This window comes from Tenrec ecaudatus, chromosome 2, assembly GCF_050624435.1.
Source record: "Tenrec ecaudatus isolate mTenEca1 chromosome 2, mTenEca1.hap1, whole genome shotgun sequence".
NCBI lineage: Eukaryota > Metazoa > Chordata > Mammalia > Afrosoricida > Tenrecidae > Tenrec > Tenrec ecaudatus.
In genome coordinates this window covers 303,684,473-303,711,971 of record NC_134531.1, presented here as the reverse complement: position 1 = coordinate 303,711,971, position 27,499 = coordinate 303,684,473, and the positions used below count along the sequence as shown (strand labels likewise).

The following is a 27,499-nucleotide window of genomic DNA, read 5'->3' as shown; positions in this document are numbered from 1 at the left end:
CATGTGACTTTTGTCTTTTGGGAGAGCTCCGGGGATTCATTAAGGCAGCCCCGTTGGGTGACATTTCTGGCTGCCAGGTTTAGAGGCAGGCCTTCAGCACCTGGATTCACCTTTGCATGGCGCACAAGGATGATGATGATGATGATGTGTCTTTTGCCAAATGGATGAGCAGCTTCTGGGGTCACAGCTGGACAGAGGAGGAGGAAAGAAGACCCAGGCAACGCCACCGATCACAAGCTGCCAGTTACAGGAAAACCTCCCTGCCCTGCCCAGTGAGTTACTCTGACAAGGCCAAGGAGAGGGGGAGAGAGGGAGAAGGGGAATGGAGGAGAGGGGAGCAGATTCTCTGAGGTACATTTTGGACCTTGGGCATGAAGTTTTCTTTTGTTTGGAATCAGTACTTCTGAACCCCTCTTTTGTAATGTATCACCAATTTCATCTTCACAGGGGCCTGATTTTCATCTAATAGGTAAAGGTTTCCCCATTTCCAGGAACCTAAAGTTTAACTGCCATGCGGAGCGCCTGAGATACATTTACTGAGCGACATGCTGTTATTCATTGCAGTTGAGTCAACCGATGTAGGGCAACCTCATGTGTTGGGTTATTCTGGGTGTAATCTTTATGGAAGCAGTTTGTCAGACCTTTCTTCTGTAGAACCTCTGGGTGGGTTTGAACTGTCAACCTTTGGGTTAGTAGCCAATGGCAAACAGCTTGCATCACCTGAGTGATATAATGCAAGCCGAATGACAGAAATTTGATGTCATTGTTGGTTTGTGCAGCATTGCTGTGAATAGATGTGTGATTTCCATTAGAGTTTTTGAACTACTGAAATAAACTATTTGGTGGGCCACCAGGGAACTGGGACTTCTAATACCAAAAAAATCACTTACTCCCTTTGGTAAATTTAATGTACTTTTTCTTCTCGGTTGTTGTTTGGTTTCCTGAGGGGTGAAAACTCACTGCCATAGAGTCGATGTCAACTCGTAGCGGCCCTATTGGACAGGGTAGGATGGGCCCTTGTGAGTTTGTAAGCCTGGAACTCTACAGGAGTAGAAAGCTCCATATTTCATCATCAGAGATGCTGGTGGGTTCAAACTGCTGACCTTGCAGTTAGCAGTGCGACGTGGAACCCACAATGCCACCAGGGCTCTTTTTGATGGGAGAGCGAGTACAAAATTGCTGCGCCTTCAGCATGATTTTTCTCGAGGCTAGGCAGAGAACCGTGTGCCTGGGGAGCAAGTGCTGGCAGAAAAGCTCCCGTGAGGGGAACGACAGTGGCTGCAGCAGCAGGTACAGCAGCAATTCTCTCTGCTCCGCTACGGCTGTTGAAGGCTCCACGGCACATGCTCATGTCCTCTGCTGCGTCCTTACACCGTGTAAGACAGCTTTTCTTTTCCCCAGGCGCTACGTAGAATGCCACACACCGCTTCTGCCAGCCTTCCCACCTCTAAGCAGGCTCTGTGATTGCTGTTAGGGGCCCTAGAGTCCGTTCTGATTCCTGAGACCTGAAGTGTGGCAGCACAGAACGCAGATGGTCTTGGGCAAGCTCTCCACCGTTGCTTTGTTTGCGTCCATTGTGGCAGCAGTAGTGTCGATTCAGTTCATTGAGGAATTCCCTTATTTTTCTAGACCCTCTGCTGTATAAGGATACCTGTTGGCAAAGTGGGCTATGCGTTGAGCTGCTGAGGGCATGGGCAGTAGCTCCATCCCACGCGTAGGAATCGCCATGGGAGAAAGATGAGGCTGCCTGTTCCTGGAAACCAGGATCCTACCTGTCCAATGGGATTACTAGGAATTGGAACCCACATATGCCAAGGAGCGAGCTACTTCACAAGTACTTTTTAGGGCAATGTTAATTTCCTTTTCCATTTAGCTCCGGGTCCCATCATGCATAGTGCTTGTGAGATACATTGAAATATGCAAGCAATGTCACCTGCTCCCCAGACCAGTGAGTTGGAGTAATGAGACCTCCCTGAGACACAGATATTTGAACACAGAGCTCCTCTTATCAAATGCATAGTCAGGCATACGTTTAAGCATCTTTTTGAGCTTCAGCTGAAACATAAAGGGGTTCATCTGGATATTGATCAGAGGACGTTTCCAACTCTGACTTTCAATGATTCTGGAATAAAGTAGACTAGTTCTCTGTAAAGCTTGTGGTCGCCATGAGTTAGAATCGATTCAATGGCAATAGGATGTTATTTTTTAATCCGTAGACAATACAGAGCAGATTATCTATCTGACCGCCTGAGTTTCACTGAGTGAGGTATTCATGGAGTGTGAACCACATAACAACAGAATAAAATGAAGTCTTTCTCATCATCAACTTCAGTTTTCAGACTGTGAGAATCAAAGAAAAACTATCATAACAGCCCTATGAAAACAAAGTAAGAAACGTCATTTATAAAATACAGTTTCTTGCATAAATGTTAGCATCTACCAGACTTTGGAAACTGAGATAATCCACCTGATTTAGAGACAATCAGTTTTAGGTTGCAGTTTTCTTCTTCAGTGATTGAGAAATAGCAGAATGCACTATGGCTAACATTCCTCAATGCTGCCCATCCGGCATCTTTTCTGCTTATCCTTGCTGCAGGCAGTGGCCGGAATTAACCTGTTTAGATTCTCCGAGTCAACACTGAGTTGTATAATTATCAGACTTGTATGCAGAAAGCATGTGCTTATTTAGGGAGGTAAAACATGGACTTAAAATGATGACCTGACTGAATCCAGTAGAAAAAGAACAAGCCCAGGAAGAACTCGGATCAGGGGACCTAGAGGATAGTAAACAGAGTTTTTGCAGGTAGTTAGGGAGTTGATTCTTCATTCTCTGTTTTCATAATGCTGTTGAATACTAAAATAGATCTTAAACCCAAGCCAGATCCATTGCTATCCAGTCAATTATGACTCCTAGAAGCCCCACAGGACAGAGTAGAATTGCCCCATAGGGTTTCTAAGGCTGTAAATCTCTACAGAGAAGACTGCAGCATCTTTCTCTGGAGGAGTGGCTGATGACCTATCAGATAGCAGCTGAATTCCTTAACCACAGTGCCATAAACAACAAACAAACAAGCAAACTCAAATTCTTTGCTATCAAGTCAAAGCTGACTCATAGCTAAGCTATAGGACAGAGCAGAATTGCCCCTGTGAATTTCCAAGACTATAAAATTTTAAAAACAGTTTTGCTGGCCCTTCATCCACATGTCATACAATTCAGTAATCCACATGTCAAGAAAAGTTTTACAATCAATTTAGAACATTTCTTCTGTGTACTCATTGTTATTCATGTAATTACTCTCTTTTTAATTGTGGCAAAAGCATACACAGCACATTTTTCAATTGAACAACTTCTATATGTATAAGTCAGTGCCATTGATTATATATTTTTTAAAATTTTATAATCATTATATTAGGGGTTCATACAATGCTTATCACGATCCATACATACATCAATTGTGTAAAGTACATTTGTACATTCATTGCCCTCATCATTCTCAAAACATTTGCTCTCCACCTAAGCCCTTTGCATCAGCTCCTCATTTTTCCCCTCCCTCCCTCATGAACCCTTGATAATTTATAAATTATTTTGTCATATTTTGCCCTGTCTGACATCTCCCTTCACCCACTTTTCTGTTGTCCATGCCCCGGGAAGGAGGTCACATGTAGATCCTTGTAATCGGGTCCATTGATTATATTCTTCATGTTGTACAACCACGATCGATATCCCTTTCCCCAATTATTCCACAGCCAGCAGGGAAGCCACAAAGCCCTCATGGAAGAAGCACACCAACACATGTGATCACGTGGTGTCCACAGGATCAGGCATCAGGCATCAGAAGACCCAAAACAAACCACCACTACCACCACCTCCGCCACTATCGTGACCCCAGTTTGTTTTGTTTTTATTTAAAAAAATTTTTATGACCGCAATTCTCGTTTACAAATCTGGCTAGACCATAGCATGTATACTAGTACAGATAAAAGCTCTCAACACACAGAATCTTGGACAAATAAACATCTCAGGACCAATAATGAGAGTATTAATACCATGAGGGTAAAGGGAAGATGGAGAGAGATGGAGGAGAAAGGGGGGACTGATTGCAATGTTCAATGTGCAAACCCCCTCCCCTGCCCCAGAAATGTGGGTGAAGGGAGAGAGTGGGCAGTGTAAGGTTGGAAAACAATAAATTATAAATGATTAAGAGTTCACGAGGATGGAATGGTGGGTAACGTTGGAGGGGATAAAAGAGGAGCTGATAGTGTTTTGGAAATGATGATGGCAACTTAAGTACAAATGTGCTTAATACAATTGATGTATGGATGGTTATAAGTGCTGTAAGAGCCCCCAATAAAATGATTTATTGAAAACAAAATAACAACAACAACACATAGACTCAATGTACTCCGAGTTGTTTCTTAGGGTGTTGCTTAAGCAACAACTCTTCCTCCTTCACCCAGGGCAACCATTTAGACTATAAATCTTTACGGGGGTAGAAAGCCCCATCTCTCTCCCAGGACGTCATAATTTGTATGAGGACACTTACTTTTTCTTTCTCTAAAGTTGCTACAAACTATTCTTACTTTTGATATACAGGATCATTTAGGTTTCACGTTTTAAAAATGTCTTTTGTTTTGAGTTCAATGAAAAGAACTTTAAAAAATAGAATACTTTTTTTCTTTTCTTTCTCCCGCTCTAGTTTAAGGCTCTTTCTTCTCCGCTGTTAATAATGTACATCATCAATATTACATGCATAAGGAGAGAAGGATTCCTCTTTCCTGCCTATTTTGAGTGCAGTTTCTACTATGCTTTCCCCCCTCAAAACCATTTTATTGGGAGCTAAACCAGACATCATACCATTCCATAGTTCACTCACATCAAGCAGTATTGTACATTCTCTTCCTTCTTGAACCCCTTGAAATCAGTGCCCCTTTACCCGCCTCGCCCCACTGTGCTCCCCAGGATCCCTTATTTGACTTGCTTCTGTAGGCTCGTCAATCCTGGGTTTCATATACAGAAAACAACAACTCAATCTCTAGAGGGTTGCTCTCAAGGACAAAATACATCTGAGATAAACCTCAATATTTAAAAAAAAGCCACACAGAGAAAATGTTGAAACGCAGATAAGGCCCTACATGCATGGATGTGAGAGAGTGTGTGTGTGTGTGTGTGAGTGTGAACTGACAAAGTTTTAACCAAGTCAGGTTTATCATTTTTATTTCCTATAGTCATCTCTCCCATGCGCTCTGTTTGGTAACAATTCTCCTCCCATCCCTCTGTTACAGATAGAGGGAAATCCCTAGAGAGTTATTTCCTGTGTAGATCTCACAAATGTATCCTGGGCTTCCATTGGCATTCTAATATGGCTTTTTATCAATCTCATGATTCATGTGAAACCAGAGTAAGGGAGCACTCGCTCATTTAACATATTGGTTGGATACCTATGATGTGCCAGCAGCTATTGATGGTACTAGTGTTATAGGGTCATCCCTACAGTCTATGCCCTCCCCCCCCATATGGAACATTCAAAATAGTGGAACCTATACATTTGTTGGGAAAGCACAAGTTATGACAAGTGAGATAGTGAGTTTATTGGGACAGTCTGGCCGATAAACACACGTGGGATTAATTGAAGGACCCAGAGATAAATGGCTCGGCGAGCATCGCCTTTCTTGTCTCTCACTCTTTGCCTGCTTGTTCTGTGCCTCAATTTGCAAGCTACACTACCTGTGGGACACCTAACCTGTGGACTGTGTCGCTGTAATTTGAGGTTCCTTCAAGACCTGCTTTGCCACACAGTTGGAATTTATATCTCTTGAGCTGGGGACTGACTGTTGGGGACCTGCCTTGCTGTTTGCTGCCTGCACCGAGATAGCCTGAATCTTCTCTACAGAGGACTACCTGGCGGCCCTGAAGACTTGAAGGACTGCCACTGTCTCACAACTCTCTCACGGGAGTGAGCTGCACTGAGCCATTTGTACTACTTTATAATTTAACTGTTCATTTCTTGTATTATGTATCTATCTGTATATAATTTAACTGTTTAATTCTTGTGTTATCTATCTATCTAATTATTAGCAATCTGGTCTTGTCTCTCTAGAGAACCCTCACAACAGGGGCATAGCTTTTTCTTTCAAAGTGAATATTCCTTTTTTTGCCAGGCTCCTTGTCAACCAAGGGGGATAATTTTAAGTGTATAAAGAAATTTGACTTTACTATGCTGATGCTTTTGATTAAAAAATAGTTGAGTAACGTGAAGTCTCTCATTATCTAGCTGATCTGTGTCTCTTTCTGCCAACACACCATGGGTAAATAGAAAGGTCCGAAACGGATGTAAAACAGTTCCTATGTCATTTATTCATTCTGCTCATTGGCAGCTCACACTGTTCAACTTTCTGGTCAGTCTCCTTCACTTTAATGAGGTTCTCTTATTATCGTTCTGTACAGAGTTGACTTAGCAGAAGGGGCAGGAGCTTCAGTGGCCTAGTGGTTCTTTGTTGGGCTGCTAACCACAAGGTCGGCAGTTTGAAACTACCGGCCACTCTTTGGGAGACTGATAAGGCTTTCTACTCCCATAAAATAGTTACTGTTTCGGAAACTCTCAGAAGTTCTACTCTGTCCTATAGGGTGATTTTGAGTTGGAATTGACTCTATGGCAGTGAGTTTGTTTTTTTTAAATTTATTTTGGGGGCAGTGAGTTTTGAGTAGAATGGTGGAGTAAGCCAAGAGAAAGTGCTCTTGGAGGATGAAGTTGAGCTCCCAGATCGGAACTTTGTTAGCTCTAACCGTCTCTTTCTGGGTTCCTTGGTAGCACACAGGTCCTGCCTACAGTTTGTTTGTTTTAACAGAATTTCATCAACTTTCCCACCTTTTTATTCATAAATATTGGTATCAACATAATCCATCCTGTGGTCGACCAGGAACAGTAATGGAGGGACGGGGTACTCTATGTGTGAAGTTACATGTGAAGAAAATCCCTTTGAATTATGATCTGAAAGAGCTCAGGATCCAGTGCAGTGTGTGAGTGCTGGCAGGTCTGGCTGCTCTCAGGTGGGTGCTTAGGATAAGCATGACTTCCTGGCACACCCCTTGCCATCAGTCAGTCTCCATCAGTGCTGCTAGCTGCTCTGAGGACCAGGGCGCAGAGCTTGCTCTGGGCCATCTTCCGCACACATCAGGAACTTGAACTAGTAGAGAGCAGTGGCGGCACATACATGGGCCTGGGGAATTCTCAAAGGCTGGTGGTTATGATCAAAGACATTTGAGTACCCCTCCGAATAGCCATTTTGCTTTTTGGGTGTTCCCTATTGATTACATTTTTCTGAAACTGAGCTAGTAGGCCACTCATGGCTCACACATCTGGTCAGTATTCAGATGATCGCTGCATCTGAAGGCTCCTAAATTTCTCTGTCAGCATACTTCCAAGTGGGGAGTCCAGTGCAGCAGTGTTATGTTTCTGAGAGAAACGTTAAATTTGACCAGTCCCTAGCCCTACTTTGTCTCATGATTTGTATGTCCATGCAATTTAAAGCCTGAATTGATGTAAAGGATCTGAGCTTTCACATTTCTTAAACGTATTGAAGCTTTTTGCTGTTCAGTGAGATTTCTTCCTTAGCACAAAAGGATGCTTTCTGAGGGATTTTGCTTCAGCGAGTGCCCAGATCTCTGCTGTCTCAGTTTAAAACCTAAAGAAAAACTCATGAAGCAATTCACAGAGTCTCAGAACTACTGGTAGAATCCCTTTAGTGGTCAATAGTATAATGTATCTAAATTTTAAGCAATTTTTCTCCTTGGATTTTGTCTTATAAATAAATCTTCATGATGAATACTAAAAAAAAAAATCCATCCTGTGAAACATACAACTTTTTTAAAACAATTTATTGGGGCTCATACAATTCTTATCACAGTTCATACATACACATACATCAATTGTATAAAGCACATCTGTACAGTCTTTGCCCTAATCATTTTTTTCTCTCTCTTTTTTTTTACATTTTATTAGGGAGAAACATACAACTTTCTGCTAGTTCTTAAATGCTTCTCCCCATCCTCAACCCCCCGCCCCACTGTCATGATCCCAGTTCTACTTTACAAATCCGGCTAGACCAGAAGATGTACACTGGTATATGTAGGAACTGGAAATACAGGGAATCCAGGACAGATGATCCCTTCATAACCAGTGGTGAGAGTGGCGATACCGGGAGGGTTCAGGGAAGGTCAGGTAGTAAGGGGGAACTGATTACAAGGATCTGCATATAATCTCCTCCCTGGGGGATGAATAACAGAAAAGTGGATGAAGGGAGACATTGGAAAGTGTAAGACGACAAAATAATGGTAATTTATAAATTATCAAGGGTTCATGAAGGAGGGGGGAGTGGAGAGGGAGGGGGGAAATGAGGAGCTGATACCAAGGGCTTAAATAGAAAACAAATGTTTTGAGAATGATGATGGCAACAAATGTACAAATGGGCTTGACACAATGGATGTAGGTATAGATTGGGATAAGAATTGTATGAGCCCCCAATAAAATAATTTTAAAAATATATAATCCATCTTGCACATAGTTTTGAAAATAATGGTAGTCAGCACCCACACAACATCGACATATAATACCATTGGCAATGCTATTCATTGTGCCAGCTACTTTGAACAATTTTAACTGAAGCTCTTTCAGTACGCAAGACGCACACAGCATGCCCTTGATGCTTTCCTCCCGGAGACTGGTTTTCAGAAACGCTCATCCTTCCACAGCAACCCAACATTCTCTGGCATTCCCTCATGCTCCTGAGCTATTTTCCATTCTGAAGGTTTATGCTTCAGTAAGAGCATAGGAGAGGTGCTGCACTTTTCCTGCTCTGGCTTCAAACATACTGGGTGTGCATTCTTACAAATGTCCAGTCATGCGTACCAGCTGGTTCACCTTGATGTACTGTGTGGGCATTGTGATTCTTCTTTTTTAAATCATTCTATTGGGGGCTCATACAACTCTTATCACAATCCATACCCACATCCATTGTGCCAAGCACATTTGCACATTCATGGGCATTGTGATTCTTAAGGCATTAACATGAGTAGAAATTTCCTGATTTAAGACACATTTGAGATCCACTAAAAGTAATTGTGTGTTTGTCCTTCTGGTTGCTGTGAAAGTTTCAGATTTTCTTTGGACATTGAGGTAGTTAGCTTATTGTGCCAACCTGGCTGAACAACACATGTGGGGTGAATTGAAGGGCGGAGGGATAAATGGCTCAGTGAACCTTGCATTTCTACAGTAGTTCTCGGGTCTCTTGTTTTGTGATGGTCAGACCAGGGTGAAGCTGCCTTAGCCAGTTCCCTGCTTCAGCTGGCAAAGCTCACTTCCCTTGTGGACTAAAATGCACCTGACCCAAGCTTTGGGTGCTGGAGCAGCCATGTGGAGACCACTGCCAGTGCTGAGATGCTTATACCTTCATTGATTCAGCTTTCCTCCTGCAGTTGGCATCATTCTGCATGTTTTGTGATATGGAGGAGAACTTTGTGGATTGGTGTCAGACATGCGTTAATGTTGGACTTGTGGGCTTGGGCAACACTGGGTTTGGATGTTTTCTTGATGTGCACTTAACCTTAATATAAAACTCTCTCTCATACATGAGTTTCTGTGGATTTGTTTTTCTAAAGTACCCAGACTAACACAGACGTCATCAGTCATCTTAGTTCTTGGAATACAACTTTAAAGCTATAGGAATTTTGCCATTTTGCTAATACAGGTATACTGTGTACAGCCACTTCAGCATGGATAAGCCTTGCAAACATTGGTAAGTGAAAGATGACAGTCTCAAAAGAACACACACGATATGATTTCATGTACAGGCAATGTCCATAACAGGTGAATCATCCCACTGGAATTATTTAATCCACTCATATTAATGTTTGTTACAAATCTAACTCATGGAGGTGCTTCTGGATACTTGGGTCCTAGCTTTGCTTAACTCATTTTTGTCCTTCTCCAATTTCTTCCAACAAGCTAAAATGATAATGAACTTTAACTCCTGTGGAGACCACCGCCTTCTTCTGCAGCCTGACCTAGCTTACATTGTTGAGGAGGGGTAGAAAGTCAGCCTTTACATGCAAGGGTATTTAAGAAAATAAGCCAAAAACTACCACCATTTTTTCTTGAGATTCTCTCTCCATATTCTCAATTTAAAGCAGTGGAAGGTATTAAGTTTTTTAAAATTCTTTAAAAAAATTTTGTTTTAGGTTTTTAAAATTCGTATCTTTTTTTTTTGTATTTTTATTTTAAAATTCTTATCCTTGATTGAGCTGAGTCTGACTGCACACGCATCACTCCGGTCCTTACTTCCAGATGAACCCCTTGGAGAGAATTTTGACAAACCTGGAGAGAGGGAGCATTATGCATTTGCCTTGCTACCCATTGGCTTAACATTTTCTGATTGACAGTAGCTTCTTGTGTTTCAGAGTACATCTGTATTTAAGTAAGCAGACAATGCCTTAATCTAAATGAATAAAACTAATGATAGAGTTTGCCCTCTTGAGCTGCCCACTGACATTTTCTATTCCTCTCTTATTATTCATCATTTCTTCTATTTGCTTTTAGCTACTCTACATTGAAGGCCAGCTTTCAGAGTTTCTTCTGACCTCCATGCAGATCTTCTTTTTCTTGCCTGTCTTTTTAATGACCCCTTCCTTCCTTCATGAATGACATTCTTCCTTTCTTCATGAATGACATTGTATACATCATCAGGTCCTCTGTCATTAGCATTCAATGTATCAAATCTGTTCTTAAGATGTTCTCAAAATTCCCGTGGGATAGACTCAAGGTTGTATTTTGGCTCTCATGGACTTGTTTTGACTTTCTTCAGCTTCACCCTGACCTTGCAGGTGAACAATTGATGGTCTGTTCCACGGTCGGCCCCTGGCCTGGTTTTAGCTGCTGCCATCGAGCTTCTACATCTCTTCCCACAGATGTAGTCAATTTGATTTATGTATATTCCATTTGGAGAAGCCAATGTGCATAGTATCTGTTTGTGTTGCTGAAAAAACTATTGGCTATGAACAAATCATTGGTCTTGCAAAATTCTGTTATGCAATATTCTATTTCCAAGACCGTATTTTCCAACTATTGCTTCTTCCTGTTTATTTCCAACTTTTAAACATTTATTTATTTAAAATCATTTTATTGGGGGCTCATACAATCCTTTATATTTTTGTTGCTCATACAATTTTTATCACAATCCATCCATCCATCCATTGTGTCAAGGACATTTGTACATTTGTTGCCATCATCATTCTCACATTTGCTTTCTACTTGAGCCCTTAATACCAGCTCCTCATTTTCCCCCCACCCTCCCCACTTCCCCTTCCCTCACGAAACCTTGATAATTTATAAATTATTATTATTTTGTTATACCTTACACTGTCCAACGTCTCCCTTCACCCACTTTTCTGTTGTCCATCCTCCAGGTAGGAGGTTATATGTAGATCCTTGTAATCGGTTCCTCTTTTTTACCCCACCTTCCCTCTACCCTCCAGGTATCACCACTCTTACCACTGGTCCTGAAGGGGTCATCTGTCCTGGATTCCCTGTGTTTCCAGTTGCTATCTGTACCAATTTACATCCTCTGCCCTAGCCAGATATGTAAGATAGAATTGGGATCATGATAGTAGGGGGAAGAAGCTAGAGGAAAGTTGTATGTTTCATCGTTGCCACCTTGCACCCTGAGTGGCTCATCTTCTCCCTGAGACCCTGCAGTAAGGGGGTGTCCAGTTGCCTACAGATGGGCTTTGGGTCTCCACTCTGCACTCACCCTCATTTACAATGATATGATTTTTTTGTTCTTTGATGCCTGATACCTGATCCCTCTGACACCTCGTGGTTGCACAGGCTGGTGTGCTTCCTCCATGTGGGCTTTGTTGCTTCTGAGCTAGATGGCCACTTATTTATCTTCAAGCCTTTAAGACCCCACACAGTATATATTTTGATAGCTGGGCACCATCAGCTTTCTTCACCACATTTGCTTATGCACACATTTGTCTTCAGCAATCGTGTCGGCAAGATGTGCATCATGGAATTCCAATTTAATAGAACATAGAGTTTTTGCATTGAGTAAGTACTTGAGTGGAGATCCATTGTCCATCTGCTGCCTTAATACTAAACCTTTAAATATATACATGTAGATCTATTTCCCCACCATCCTATATAAATATATTTACATATGTACATGCCTATATTCAGACCTCTATAAATACCCTTTGTCTCCTAGTTCTTTCCTCTATTTCCTTTTACTTTTCTCTTGTCCCACTATAAAGCTCAGCCTTCATTTGGGTTTCAATAATTTCTCTCAGTTACATTACCCATGCTGAATCCCTACCAGGCCTCTCACACCCTCTTTGCCATTAAGTTTGGATCACTTGTTTCTCCCTTGTCCCTGGGTTGGTCAACACCACCTCCTTACCCCTGGCTTTCCCTCTCCCATGTTCCCCAGAACCATCGGTCCTGTTGTTTTCTCCTCCAGACTGTTCATCTAGCCTATCTTATCCAGATAAAATTGCAGAAATAATAATATGCACCAAAAAAACAAGGCATAGCAAGACAAAGCGACAAAAGAGAACACAATGATGACATCACAAAAGAAAACCAATGACCCATAAAAGGATAAATTAACTAAAAAAAGAAATTTTTTTTTTGCTCTTTACTCACCCCCACCCACCACTCCAAGAAAAAAATTTTAAAAAGAAAGAAAAACCTGTAAATAGATCAAGGTTTGATTTTTGACCTCTAGGTGTGTCCTCCAGTCACGCCTGATGGGGTGCCACACTCTGGCTCCAGAGTCTATTATTTCTAATTTTTGCATTCCAATTGCCAATATTTATCAATTCATCTTGATTACATGCATGATCAATTTCAGACTGAAGACACCGTTAGAATTCTTCAACTTCTTCATCGCTAGCTTTCACAGGTGGTGCATACATTTGAATAATGGTTACATTGATTGGATTTCCTTGGAGGGGGATAAATATGATCCTGTTGCAGACTGGAAATAAGCCATAGTATGGGTTAAAATTAGGAAAGGTATACATCAGGGTACTTTGAGAAACTAGACTATATAAAGAATGCGGCAACAAAATTGGGTGCTTATTTACAATCTGCGATATGCAGATGACACAACTCAGCTTACTCAAAAGAAGGAGGATTGGCAGATGAAAATCAGAACAGCCCCTAATAAATTGTTTAAAAAAAAAAGAAAATCAGAACAAAAATTCTCACAACTGGATCAATGGACATCATAATAAACAGAGACAAAGATGGCATTGTCAAGGATTTAATTAAGGTTATGCCTGAACCAAGCTGTTGCAATTTCAGTGATCTCATTAAAAACAAACAAGCAAAAAAAAAAAAAACCTTGCTGCCATCACGTCAATGCCGACTCATAGCCATCATATAGGATAGGGTAGAACAAGGAAACCCCGTCTTTCTCTTAAAGAGCAACTGGTGGTTTTGAACTGATAACCTTGAGGATCACAGCCCAATGCACAACCTCTATGTCACCAGGGCTCTCAAATGACCTCAGATGTATGTGAAATTTGTACCACAAATAAGAATGACTGAAGAATTACTATATTTGAATTATGGTGTTTGAGAATATTGAAAGTCTATGGATTGTCAAAAGAACAGTAACAATACTGTCTTAGAAAAAGTACCTCTAGAGTACTTCTTAGAGTTGAATGTAGTGAGACTTAGACTTAATGTAGTACCTTGGATATGCTATCAGGAGAGCAATCCTTGGAAAAGGACATCATTTGGTGTGATAAAGTAGAGGGTCAGCAAAAAAGTGGAAGAACCTCTGGAGGTGGGTCGATATAATGACTGCAACAATGGGCGCAAACATCACAGCAATTGTGAGGATGGGGGAAGGAGGTAGGAGGAAGGAGGCCTCATCACCGCTGAGTTTAACGGAAACTACTGAGAATCCTGGCGCAGTCAAATGGACAACATAGCTTACCTATCCAAGGTATATACAGAGGCAGCATAGGAAGAAAAGGAAGCCTAATTAGAACCCGGGGTAACTCCCACAAATTTTGACAGGTAGGAAGGAGAAGTGACCCAAAGGGTTGAACAAATATCGTAGAAATATCAAAGGGAAACCAGGAGGGTGTAATGGTATAGAGGTAGAGGGAAAGGAGTGTTTCCAGAAGGGACTTAAGGGAATTGAGACCATAGTGACATATTCGCTTTCTAGGGCAGCCATAGCAAAGTGCCATAGAGTAGGTGGTTGAAACTAACTCAGATTCATTGTTCTGGAAGCAAGAATTCTGAAATGGAAGTGTCCGCAACGTCATGTGCTCTCTGAAGACTCTAGAGCAGTGGTTCTCAACCCTGCTAATGCTGCGACTTTTTAATACAGTTCCTCGTGGTGTGGTGACCCCCAACCATAAAATTATTTTTGTTGCTTCTTCATAACTATAATTTTGCTACTGTTATGAATCACAATGTAAGTATCTGATATGCAGCATGTATTTTCTTCCTTACAAACTGAACACAATTCATAGTGATTCATCACAAAAAAACAATATGTAATTATATGTCTAATTACAAATAAGTGAATTTTGTCTTGAAGCATAGTGTAGCATGGGTAACAGTCTTCATGCTGGATACTTGTATGTGGTGTATCTGCTGGTGGGTGGACCTGCCTGGAGACCGTGGTCTTAGGCGACCCCTGGGAAAGGGTCCTTTGACTTCACAAAGTGTCGTGACTCAGGTTGAGAAGCTCTGCTCTAGAGGAAGATCTGTTCCTTTCTTTAGCTTCTGGTGGCTCCTAGAAACCCCTTTCCTTGTAGATGCATCACTTTAATTTCTGCCTGTTTTCACATGACCATCTTTCCTGTTTGTCTGTGTCTCCTCCTTTTAATAAAAGATACCATGCATATTAGATTAGGACCCACTCTACTTCAGGATGGCCTCATGTTAACCTACTGATAACACCTTCAAAGACTTTGTTTCCAAAACAAGTCCCTTTCATAGGTACTAGGGCTGGGACTTCCACATACCTTTAATTTTGGAATGTAAAATTCGGTGAAGATTATATTACAGAGTAGATCAGTCTTACATTTAACAATTCATACACATTTTGGTTCATTTCACTGAAGGCCTTTTTTGAGAGATATAATTCAATCTACACGACTACTGAGTAATGAAGATAAAACTGGAAAAGTATCTGCGGAATTTGATAAGGTGGACAGGAGTGAGCATTCCAATCAAAAGTAGTTGTGGGTGTAGGAAAGGAATTGGGAATAGGGGACACGATGATAAATGTGAAGAAGTTTGGTCCTGGCACTGTCCCTTTGACAATTTCCCAACTGGGATTTAGAATTGATGTTACAGGATGATGCATCTCTATGTCTTCATATGTGGACACAGTTATTTCAGGATCTCTATTAGATATTCATAATATCTACTTTTAGTTTTTTGGGTCTACCATTTTATTTTATTTTTGTTGTTTTTGGTACAAACAGCTTTATTTTTTTGCAGTCAAATTGATTTTTTTCCATATGGCTTTTTTTATTGCTTGGAATTTTTCTCTATACAGGAATCATGTAAATATTCATCTTATATTGTTTTGAAAATATTTACAATTTACTTCTTATTAAAATTTTAGTTATTTTGGAATTCTTAAATATCAACTTGGTTAAGTGGATTCCTGCCCCTCCCCCGAAAAGAATTTGTTCCAAAGGACGACATTGACTCTGCAGCTCCGGGAGATGAACATATCTGATCAGAGCACACGGGAGAAGATGAAGGGGCAGGAGGAGAGAGTGGAGCACAGCCTGGCCCACCAGGCCGTGATGATGATATTCCTGAGTAGAGCAGCCAGTCCACAGAGAGAACAACATGGCTGGCCCCACTATGAGAAATGATGCCAATCAGTGACTAAGGGCGATACAGGGGACAGCACCGGAGACACAGTGTGGGAATTGCACCTGACCTGATCCCACTACACCGAGGCAAATCACTGGGGGAGTGCAGCGAAACAGCAAGGGAATGGAGTGGCAGGGTCCCCAGGGAATGCTGAAAGTGGACTTTGGGGCCAGGGCGTGGTGCCCCAACAGACTGGACTGGAAAACGCTCCTAAGGGCCAGCAAATGATCCCTGAACTAACTACAAGCTTTTCTCTTGTGAAAAAAAAAAATCAACTTGGAAAGCTTCATATTATCGCCATGGTGATAGAATAACACATATTAAGTTTATTCTGCTACGTGTTTTACTACTTCACTGTAGGAGAAAGGTCTTAATTAAGAAGATAAACTTTTAATTCAATGTATTATTGGTTTAGTTATCATTAAATTGTATGGTATTCAAATTATGAGTGTACCATATGTAATCACTTTATTTATAAAATTTTCATGCCTAGCAAGTTAAAATTTAAAGGTAATAAGTGGTTCTGATAAACATTGCAAGTTGATGAAATTAGCCTTTAATTATACATGGAAATGATAAGCTTCTGACCTCTAAGAGATCCAGCATTGATTAGTTTTTGCTAATGTATGAAAAGCTGGATAAAGTATATCAAAACACACATTTACAATGTAGGAAAAATAGACTAGTTTATTGTAGAGTAATGGCATTCTGTTTCTATGTTCATACTGTGCAGTCTCTTTATATTGTAACAATTTTCATTCTTTATTATCAGTTTCCTGAACGACCTCAAATGACACCCCCTGACCACATTCCTAGAAGGCATTCTCACGAGAGCCAGGAATTCCGGTGCCAGATCCACATGAAGAATTACCGGAAATGCTCAGGAGATGGATCATTCAAGGAGCCACTGGGAGCAAAAGGAAGAACTCATTCAATGAGTCAGGGATGTTCAGAGTCCTTTGAGCAGCAATTGTGCTTCAGAACCAAACGTGCTGTCTCTTTGGTATGTAATAGGATTGATTATTAAGCATTGAAACCATTTTAGAAAAGGGAACTCAAGGGGTTCATGATGTCTAAGGTTAAGGAGAGTACATCTACATTTTTTCTCATTTACCACTTCTTGGTGATAAAATCTTTGAGAAGTGATGTTCAGTTTAGTGAATACATCTGGTGTAGGAGGACGTTCTGGAGGGTTTGGGCAGCAATGATATGGTTACTGAGGGGCTAGAGCTCTAAACCTGCTCTCTTCACTCTTCCTATGAAAACTTGGGTCTCACTCATTTTTGATGATTCAGCAATTTGAAGAGGACAAAATGCTCCTGCTGCTCCGCTCCTTTGATATTGAATCTAGTAACAAACAGTTTATGGTTGTGCTTATCTCCCTGGACTTTCAAAAAGCCTACTGACAGTGCTGTAATGCAATGCGTATTCAGGAATAGGAGTGGTCCAGCTATTCACAGTGACTTCCTGGAAGTCCAAGGGAAGATGGAAGGTGAGATAGGCATGAAAAGGGAGGAAGAATCGAAACTCCACCAATAACATACCTAACTCATAAAATAAGAAATTAGATATTAAGTTTGTTTTCTCGCTTAAAAAAATCATTTTATGCAACTCTTATCACAATCCCTATATACATCAAGTGTGAAACACATTTGTACATTCTTCAGAAGTTTTTCTGTCTTCATTGACTTTGTTTCAGAATATCAGTTTTTTTAATGGCCCTTAATCGAATCTTTGTGATTCAAATGACAAATGAAAGGATTTAAACAGAAGTGGAAAAATTACTGTTTTAAAACTGACATGTTGAATTGTTAATTAATCTAGGAGACTTAAATCTATTTTGATACAAAACCAACCCCACCAAACCCACTGCCATCCATTCGATTCCAATGTTGACCCTATAAGACAGAGTACAACTGTTTTTCTTAGGGTTTCTGAAACTGTAAATGTCTACAGAAGCCTCATCTTTCTTTTATGAAATAGCTGGCATGTTTGAACCACTGATGTCATACCTTTAACATTTAGTATCTCACATTCAACATTTAACTCAGCGGTGCCATTCAGCTCCTTATTTGGAAAACAAACAAACAAACAAACAAACAAACAAACAAACCCCACTGCAGTTGAGTTGGTTCCAGCTCCTCGTAACCCCAAAGGACAGAGTAGAACTACCTGCTGCTCAGGGCGTCACAGAAGAAGATGGCTCCCTCTGCACAGCGGGTTCTAACTGCTGTCCTTGAGGTGAGCAGCTCAAGGCTTACCCAGAAGTGAAACCAGGTGTCCTTATATTTGGGACAAGGTAGGGTCCTAAATACATTTATTATTGATTCTGTGACTGCTTAAAACTTTTGATAAATAATTTATAATCATGATAAGTTCCTTATTTGAAAGTCACTTGATAAGTCCTATAGGTATGTAACTATCAAATAGCTTGTTTATCTAAACAGATATTCGTCACATTATCCATCAAACAAAATATACTTGTCCTAGTAATTTCCAAGTGTAAAGAAAACTTAAGACTGCATATTCAACTTTTTTTGACCTAAGAAAAATCTTTAACAGTTTATATATAATATCAAGAAATTTATGAAATTAGTTTTAAAAGAGCATATTATATGATAAATAAGTAACTTAAGTAATATTTTAAATCATTTTCAAAGAGCTTATAAAACTTGTTTAAATTAAAATGCAGAATATTTTTCATATTTAATAATTGAACCACTTTTTAAAAGCTAATAACAATTAAATATATGATTGAGGATCCAATGCATATTAATAAGTAGATTTAGATTTTACATCTTAACATTTAAAAGTCAGACTGCTTTAGTGATTTGGTCATGACAAACATTACATTCTTTCATTTTTATATTTAAAAGCTCAGTTGGTGTATCTTTATAATTTCTATCTTTTGCCAATAGATAGTGAGATAAGAAAAATGTATCTCAGATCTTTATTTACGATCATTTCTTAACTATTCTATTCTTAACACAGGGAAAGGCATATTGGACATAATCATCGCTATATTTTCTCTTTCTCATTTAATGCTTTATTCTTTATTTTTATTTAATTCAAAATTGCTAATAACAAAAATATTGAGAAATATTTCCAGTACTTAATGGTTATTTTTGGTTGGTTACACTTGATTACTCAGTTCTGTTTACAAGAAATAGTTGCATAACCTTAAAAAATAATTGAAAAGTCTTCAACAGGCTTTAAACCTATATACTATATTCTAACCTAAGGCCATTATTCAATTAGCTTTGAGTCAATGCCTACTTATAATGACCCTATAGGACAGGGAAGAACTGCTCCTGTGGGTTTCCAAAACTAACTCTTTATGGGAGTAAAAAGCCACAGCTCGTGGTTTTAAACTGCTGACCTTGAACTTTGCAGCCCAACACATAACTATGATGTCCCCAGAACTCCTAACTATATATCAACCCCAACCCAAGCTCACTGCCCTAGAGTCAATTCTGACTCATCATAACCCTGTAGGACAGAGCCAGACCATCCCAGGGAGTTTGTGAGACTCTACCTCCTTACAGGAATAGGTCTTGTTTTCTGGCAGAGGTGACTGGTGACTTTGAGCTGCTGACTTGAGATTAGCAGCCCAATGGATAAAAGCTATACTGTCAGGGCTCTTAACCATAAATTGATTAGTTATTTCCTAGTTTTCAATGGGATAGCCAACTGCAGCACACATACACAGGTAATGTATTTACTTTTACCCTTTAGAATAGTCATACACAATAAATATAAATATTTCAAGTACAGTAGAGGCATATACCACCATTTGTCTGGCAATTTGTCACACTCTGGGTGCTTGTGCATTGCTGTGATGCTGGAAGCGATGTCACTGGTGTTCCAGACACCAGCAGGGTCACCCAAAGTGAACAGGTTTCAGCAGATCTTCTAGACTAAGACTAGATTATGAAGAAAGAATAGGTTGTACACGTTGGAGGAATTACCTAGTGCAAACTTATCAATAACAGCAGAACATTGTCAGATACTGAAAAACTTATAAGTATCAGCAAAATATTATGAGTGAGAGGGCCAGAATATGAGCCAGAATAGGGTCAGAAGGCGCTCAAACTACGACTGAGGGCAAGCTGCCTTCTCAGTGTAGAGCCACTCATAATGACACGAATAGATTAAAGCTTTGGGGAGGAAAGCCTTCAGGATCTTCATTTGCTGATGGTGCATAACACAACAAAAATAAATAACTGCAAACATCTATTATTAATTGGGAGTTGGGGTGTAGGAAGTATGAATGTAGGGAAAGTAGAAGTTGTCAAAATGAATTGGAATGCATATCCTAGCCATTGGCCACTTTGAATCAGAACATCCCATGACTTACTGTGGGACACTGAAAAGTTATTTCCTAGGTTGTGCCCAATAATATATTGCCAAACTTAAGGTGCTGCTTGTTAACACATGGTCATTGACTATACACTTGGAGGTCAACTGTTTAGAGGTTATCTCCCTGAGAGTTATCAGCCATCTGGAGCAAGCAAGTCTGTCCCACCCTATGTAGGGCCCTCTCCCTTCTAATAATGGATTGTTCTCCTGAAGGTGAGCCCAAAGACTAAGGTCAAGATAACTCTGGGAGGACCAAGGTTAGGTTGCCATATTGACTCTAGGGTCCACCCATCTTGTCACATGTATGCCCCTACCTCCCCTTCTTATTGCATGTATACCCCTACTTCATCTCCCTCTTGTTGCATGTATGCCTATTGTAAAATCCCTTCCTGTTATGCATGTGGTTACCTGTAATTAGGGGGGCTTGTATGCCCCCCGAGTGTATGTAAGCCTTAGTTAAAAATATGTTCACTCTGTAGATCTGGCTGCTGAGATCATGGCCATCCTGGAGGTGAGCATCCTCATGCCTTATCTTGTCTGATGTCTCTTTAATTTTACCCCTCAATTACGCAACTGCCCCTTGGACCCATTCGATTGTGGAGGCTGGTACCACACAAGTTACTGTGCAGGAAATGACATTGCATTAATCATAAAAAAGAACATTTCAAGATCTATCTTGAAGTACAATGTTGCCTGCGATAGGATAAAACCTATTCACATACAAGGATATCCAGTCAATACAACTGTTATTCAAATGTATGCACAACCTCTAAAGCTAATGATAAAGAAATTAAAGAATCTTACTGCTGTCTTCAGTCTGAAACTGATCAACTATATAATCAAGATGAATTGCTAATTATCAGTAACTGGAATGCAAAAGTTGTAAACAAAGAGGAAGGAACAGTAGTTGGAAAACATGGCCTTGGTGATAGAAACAAAGCCAGAAATCACTTTGGAAATCAATCGAATTTGGCAAGACAAATGACTTCTTCATCATGAATACTTTTTTTCTAACAACACAGAAGGTGACCCTGCACATGGATTTCTATAGCTGCAATGTGTATATATCAAATGGACTGTATCTGAGGGAAAAGAGTACACAGAAGCTCAATGTCAGCCGCTAAAATGAGGCCAGGGGCCAATTGTGGAGCAGACTGTCAAATGCTGCTCTATAAGTTCAGGTTAAAGCTGAAGAAAATGAAAACAAGTCCAGGTGAGCTAAAATATGACCTTGAGCTTATACCATCTGAATTTCAAGATCAAGATCATCATTTCAAGATTTGATGCATTGAACCTAATGATAAAATCAGATGAACTGTGGGATGACATCAGCACATTATCCATGAAGAATGCAAAAGATCATTAAAAAGACAGGAAAGAAAAAAAGATATTCATGGATGTCAGAAGAGACTCTGAAACTTGCTGTTTGTGGGAAACAAAGATTTCTCCAAGTTGTCTCTGCCAAATATATGCCAAATCTAGCTGCTTGCTAAACTTGGCAAATGCCTATACACTTGGAGGTCAACAAAGTAGGTCAGAGGTTATTCTCCCTAAGGGTTATCAGCCATATAGAGCAATTAGAGTATATAGTCTGTACCACCCTTAAGTAGGGTCCACTCCCTTCTGATAAGGATATTAGTAGACTGTTTCCCTGAAGGAGAGCCCAGGGAGGTCAAGCCTACTCAAGGATGACCAAGGTTAGGTGTTGCCATATTGAGTCTAGGGTCCGCCCTTCTTGTCACATGTGTACCTCCTCTTCCTATAGCGTGTATACCCCTAGCTACTCCCCCTCCTGTCATGCTTATGCTGTTGTACAACCCCTTCTTGTGACGTATGCCTTCACCTGTAATCAGGGGGCTTGCACACCCCCAAAAGATGCATAAACCTTGGTTAGTAATAAATCTCTCTTGCTCGCTCTGGCAATTCCCACCTTCCACATCCTCACGTGGACCACCAAGTGAGCATGCTACCATGAAATGTATCTGACTTCTTTATTTTACTCTCTCTTTCCCATCTCTTCCATTTCTCTATGACTTTACTATAATCTTTATATATCTTAACCATAAAATTGCGCCTATCAAACCCATGATTAGTTGGGGGGGGGCAGGCTTCCCCCACAGCTGTTAATTATAAAGTAGCTAAGGCAACTAGAAGAAATTATGAAGTGGTAGACAAGCAGCCATCTAGCTCAGAAGCAACAAAGCCCACATAGAAGAAGCATATCAGCCTGTGCAATCACGAGGTGTTGAAGGGATCAGGTATCAATTATCATCAGAACAAAAAAATCTTATCGTAGTGAATGATAGGGGGAGTGCAGAGTGGAGATCCAAAGCCCATTTGTAGGCCACTGGACATCCCCTTACATCAGGGTCTCGGGGAGGAGACCAGCCAGTCAGGGTGTGATGTAGCAAGGATGAAACATACAACTTTCTTTTAGTTCTTAAATGCTTCCTCCTCCCCTACTATCCTGATCCCAATTCTACCTTACAAATCTGGTTAGACCGGAGAATGCACAGTGGTGCAGGTAGGAACTGGAAACAGGGAATCTAGGACAGATGAACTCCTCTGGACCTGTGGTGGGAGTGGTGATACTGGGAGGGAGGAGGGAATGGGGAGGGGGAAGAAAGGAGAAACTGATGACAAGGATCTACATATAACCTCCTCCTTGGGGGATGGACAACAGAAAAGTGGTTGAAGGGAGATGTTGGACAGGTCAAGATATCACAAAATAATAATTTATAAATTAACTAGGGTTCATGAGGGAGGGGGAAACAGGGAGGGAGGGCAAAATTAGGAGCTGATGCCAGGGGCTTAGGTGGAGAGCAAATGTTTTGAGAATGATGAGGGCAATGAATATACAAATGTGCTTTACACAATTGATGTATGTATGGATTGTAATAAGAGTTGTATGAGCCCCTAATAAAATGATTAAAAAAAAGAAAGAAAGAAGTTTTATAATGAAATGTGATAAGACTTAGAATTAGTAACCCAAAAAGAAAGAACATACTATCTTAGTATGTTGATAGCTTAAAGTGAAATAACTAAAGAAAAAAAATGAAGTCTAATGTTGAAAGATTCCAGTATTGAAAGATTCTATGGGCAAAATATTGAACTATGGAGGAAGCATGAAAGGTGATATGAGGAATACAGTCACGGCACCAAAAAGAACTAGATGTCATTCATCCATTTCAAGAGGTAGCATTTGATCAAGAACTAATAACAGTGAAGAAAGAATCCAAGCTGCATTAAAGGCATTAGCTAAAAACAAGCCTCCAGGAATTGATGGAATCCCAAATAAAATGTTTCAGCAAATTGGTGTAGCATGAAAATACTTGTTCATCTATGCCAATAAATTTGGAAGATAGTTAGCTACTTGACCAACTGGAAGACCATATTTGTACCCATTATAAAGAAAGGTTCCCATAATGCTAAAATTATAGAATAATATCATTAATATCATAGGAAGTAAAATTTTGCTGAAGATTATCCAACAATGATTGCAGCAGTCCATTGACAGGAAGCTGCCAGAGGTTCATGCCAGATTCAGAAGAGGACCTGGAACAAGGCATCTTATTGCTGGACCTTGGCTGAAAGCAGAGAACACTGGAAAGATGTTTACTTGTGTCTTATTGGCTATGCCAAGGCATTCGACTGTGTGGATCATAAAAGAATATGGCTAATCTTGAGGAGAATGGGATTCCCAGGCATTTTATTGTGCTTGTGAGGAACCTGAACATGGACCAAGAGGCAGTTGTGCAAACAGGACAAGGAAATACTGCATGGTTTACAATGAAGAAAGGTGTGCATTAGGGTTGTATCCTCACATCATATTTTTCCAATTTGCGTACTAAGCAAATCACCAGAGCAACTGGATTATATGAAGAAGAATGTGGCATAAAGATTAGAAGAAGGTTTAATAACAACCTTGTGTCTATAGATGACACAACTTTGCTTACTGAAAGTGAGAAGGATTTGAAGCAATTGCTGATGAAGATCAAGGATTGCAATCTTTAGCATGGATTAGAACTCAGTGGGAAGAAGACCCAAATCCTCTCAAGACCAGTAGGTAACATTGTGATAAATAGAGAAAAGATTGAAGTTGTCAAAGATATTGTTTTGTTTGGATTCACAATTAAAATTCAGGGAAACAGAAGCATCAAGAGATCCAATGACATGTTGCACTGGATAAATCTGCTGCACAAAAAAATCTTTAAAGTGAATTGCTGTATGTATATGTATGGATTGTGATAAGAGTTGTAGGAGCCCCTAATAAAATGTAAAAAAAGTAAAAATAAAAAAGAAAATGATTAGGGCAAAGAATGTACAGATGTGCTTTATACAATTGATGTATGTATGTGTATGGATTGTGATAAGAGTTGTATGAGCCCCTAATAAAAGGTTAAAAAAATTGAAAAAAAATCTTTAAAGTGTTGAAAAGCAACATTGTTACCTTGAGGACTAAGGTGTGCCTGACCCACATCATGGTATTTTAAAGCTTCAGTCACTATATTAAAAATTAATGCACACCCTATATTAATGCAAATTAAGGCAATGGGCTCGGGGAGGTTACAATAACTCCACATGTGATCTCACTCGCTTGCTTTTTTCTTAAATAGCACCAGGAAACTCTTCATGTTATAATGCTGTGAAATAACATTCATCAGCGAGTTTCCTCAGGCAGACTATCTCCCGATGTGCAAACACCCCATTCTTTTTCTTTTTGACTAAAACCTTTAGGAACACCCTCAGATTTGATGCTAATATATTAGCAGAAACTTAGACATGGGAGACTGCCAAACGTTCAGGCTTTCTTCATGCCTGGTCATTAGAAAATTTGTAGAGCTTTGTCAGCTGCCAGTGCATTTCTGCCTATGAGGGTGAATAATTTAGTTTTACTCAAAATAAGGTGGTCTTTGTCCTTGGTTCTTTCTGCCTTGGTCTGAGACTTGTGAGTCATACCCTAAAATTTGTACTAGCAAGTAGGTGCAAGCGCCAGACTAGAGAAGACTCCTTTGGAGGTGATATCAACTAGCCCCAGGACACATGATTATACAGGACTGGCCAATAAAAATCCAGAATCAAGGCTCAGAGAGTTTCCTGGTTGGTAAAACAAGACAGCCATGTATCTGAGAGGACAGCATATTCTTTGGGGGCATGGAAGTTTCATGTTTCTAGATCATGCCTGTGTGTCTCTTTCTTATAATGACCCTCAATTGTGTCCTTCTGCTAGCATAAATCTATAATGGTAAGCATGACTAGAGTACTGTCCATGGGTCTGTAGTCACTCTGGTGAGTTATCTCACTCAAAGCAGAAGGACAAGTCAACAGATGAAAGCGAGGTTATCATGAGGATTCCAGACGTATGGCCAGTGTCTGCCTACATACTTGGTGGTCTGAAGAATGCTGGACTTTTAACTTGTGGGATCTGCCCTAGCGTTGGGTGATTAGGGGCAGAGAAAGAACAGTGAGGTTGAAACAGCTGGTATCAGAAGTTAATGAGATGGGGAACGCGGGCACTGGAGGAATCCCCACATTTGGGGGAAGTGGATTCATGCTGATTCTTATCCTTGAAGTTACTTCTGCACTACCTTTTTCTGACCCTTCTCTTTTAGGGACCTGAGAGCAAAAAGGAGCGAGATGAACGAGAGCGATTGAGGATGGAGATGAGAGCCTGTAAGAGAGTTGAGGGAAGGAGAAAGTTTGGGAAGGAGGAACACAGAGAAGCACACTTGGCCCCTAGTGGAACACGGAGCACACCTGCCCCCTGGTGGAACACGGAGAAGCACACCTGCTCCATTGGTGGAACACGGAGAAGCACACCTGCCCCCTAGTGGAACACGGAGAAGCACACCTGGCCCCCCTAGTGGAAAAGGGTCCTGAATACCGTTTTGTGTGTACTTCACAACTACATGTGCAACCTTGTTTTTTGAGCCTCAGCACAGAAGGCTGGGAGCTAGGGAGTGGCAGCTGTACAAGGGTGTTTAGAGATGCTGACTGACAGAAGTGGATGGTCGGTACCATCACTGCTCAAGATGATTTACATCATACTCCAAATGCTTCTTGGATTTCTTAGTCAAGAGTATCAACTGCTTTGTTGCTCGTTTGTGGGAATAAGGTGAATCAAAGAATAAAATGAAACAATTCTTGAAAAATATGTAAAGACTGAGTCATCAACCCTCATTTTTACCAACCCTCTTCCACATCAGTTTAGCAAATAGTCTCAAATAAAAACTATGGGTATGATTCTAAGTTTACTTCCTTATTAGAAATAATTATGTTAAGTGTACATAATTGCTGGCATTTAGGGTGGCCTGGCCATTAACATGCCAAGCTTTGTACTGATGGTTTGAATGCATCACCCCAAATAATCCTCACTACTCTGAGGTGGGACCTACTGATCTCCTCACTTTCTGACTGAGGAAACAGAATTTTAGAAAAGTGCAGTAATTCACTGGTGCAGTGGCAGAAGTAGGGATCTAGTCCAGTTTTCTCTGACTCCAGGATTCATGCTCCTAACCTGAGGCAAGATCCTAGATTCCCTTTAAAAGTGGTCCTGATTTATGCAAGGGGGTTTCAAAAACTTTGTGGAAGAATGGAGTGAAAAAGTCAGGTATTTTCCCCCCACAACAATTTTAAAGCCCCATTATCTGTGTGTGATGTGTGTAGAAAGAGTTGATTTGAGATGAGCCACTCAGGGTGCAGTATAGCACCAATGAAACCTACAACTTTCCTCTAGTTCTTTAATGCTTCCACGCACTTTCAAAATCCCAATTCTACCTTACAAATCTGACTAGACCAGAGGCTGTACACTGGTACAGATAAGACCTGGAAACACAGGGAATCCAGGACAGACAAACCCCTCAGGACCAATAATGAGAGTAGCGATACCAGGAGGGTAAGGGGAAGGTAGGAGAGGAAGGGGGAACCAATCTACATATAACCCCCTCCCTGGGGGACGGACAACAGGAAAGTGGGTGAAGGGAGACATCGGTCAGTGTAAGACATGAAAAAATAATAATTTATAAATTATCAAGGGTTCATGAGGGAGGAAGAGAAGGAATGGGAGGGAGGGGGAAAATGAGGAGCTGATACCAAGGGCTCAAGTAGAAAGCAAATGCTTTGAAAATGATGATGGCAACAAATGTGCAAATGTGCTTGACACAATGGATGGATGTATGGATTATGATAAGAGTTGTATAAGCCCCCCAGTAAAATGATTTAAAACAAGA

At 40.5% G+C, this 27,499-nt stretch overlaps 1 protein-coding gene across 1 annotated transcript; it reads left to right on the top strand.

The window, feature by feature from the left end:
• LNP1 (leukemia NUP98 fusion partner 1) lies at nucleotides 1-26,390 on the top strand. The gene is made up of 3 exons (XM_075543477.1): nucleotides 1-272; nucleotides 16,684-16,914; nucleotides 25,883-26,390. Exons 1-3 carry the CDS (start codon nucleotides 117-119, stop codon nucleotides 26,099-26,101), a joined length of 606 nt encoding a protein of 201 aa, XP_075399592.1. The 5' UTR covers nucleotides 1-116; the 3' UTR covers nucleotides 26,102-26,390.
• The last annotated feature ends 1,109 nt before the right edge of the window (nucleotides 26,391-27,499 follow it).

Excerpts from the sequence above, each read along its gene's own strand:
- LNP1 (XM_075543477.1), top strand. The coding sequence starts at position 117 with ATGGCGCACAAGGATGATGATGATGATGATGTGTCTTTTGCCAAATGG. Across the intron at positions 273-16,683 it reads AAACCTCCCTGCCCTGCCCA|TTTCCTGAACGACCTCAAAT; the intron begins GTGAGTTACTCT and ends CTTTATTATCAG. Across the intron at positions 16,915-25,882 it reads CCAAACGTGCTGTCTCTTTG|GGACCTGAGAGCAAAAAGGA; the intron begins GTATGTAATAGG and ends CTTCTCTTTTAG.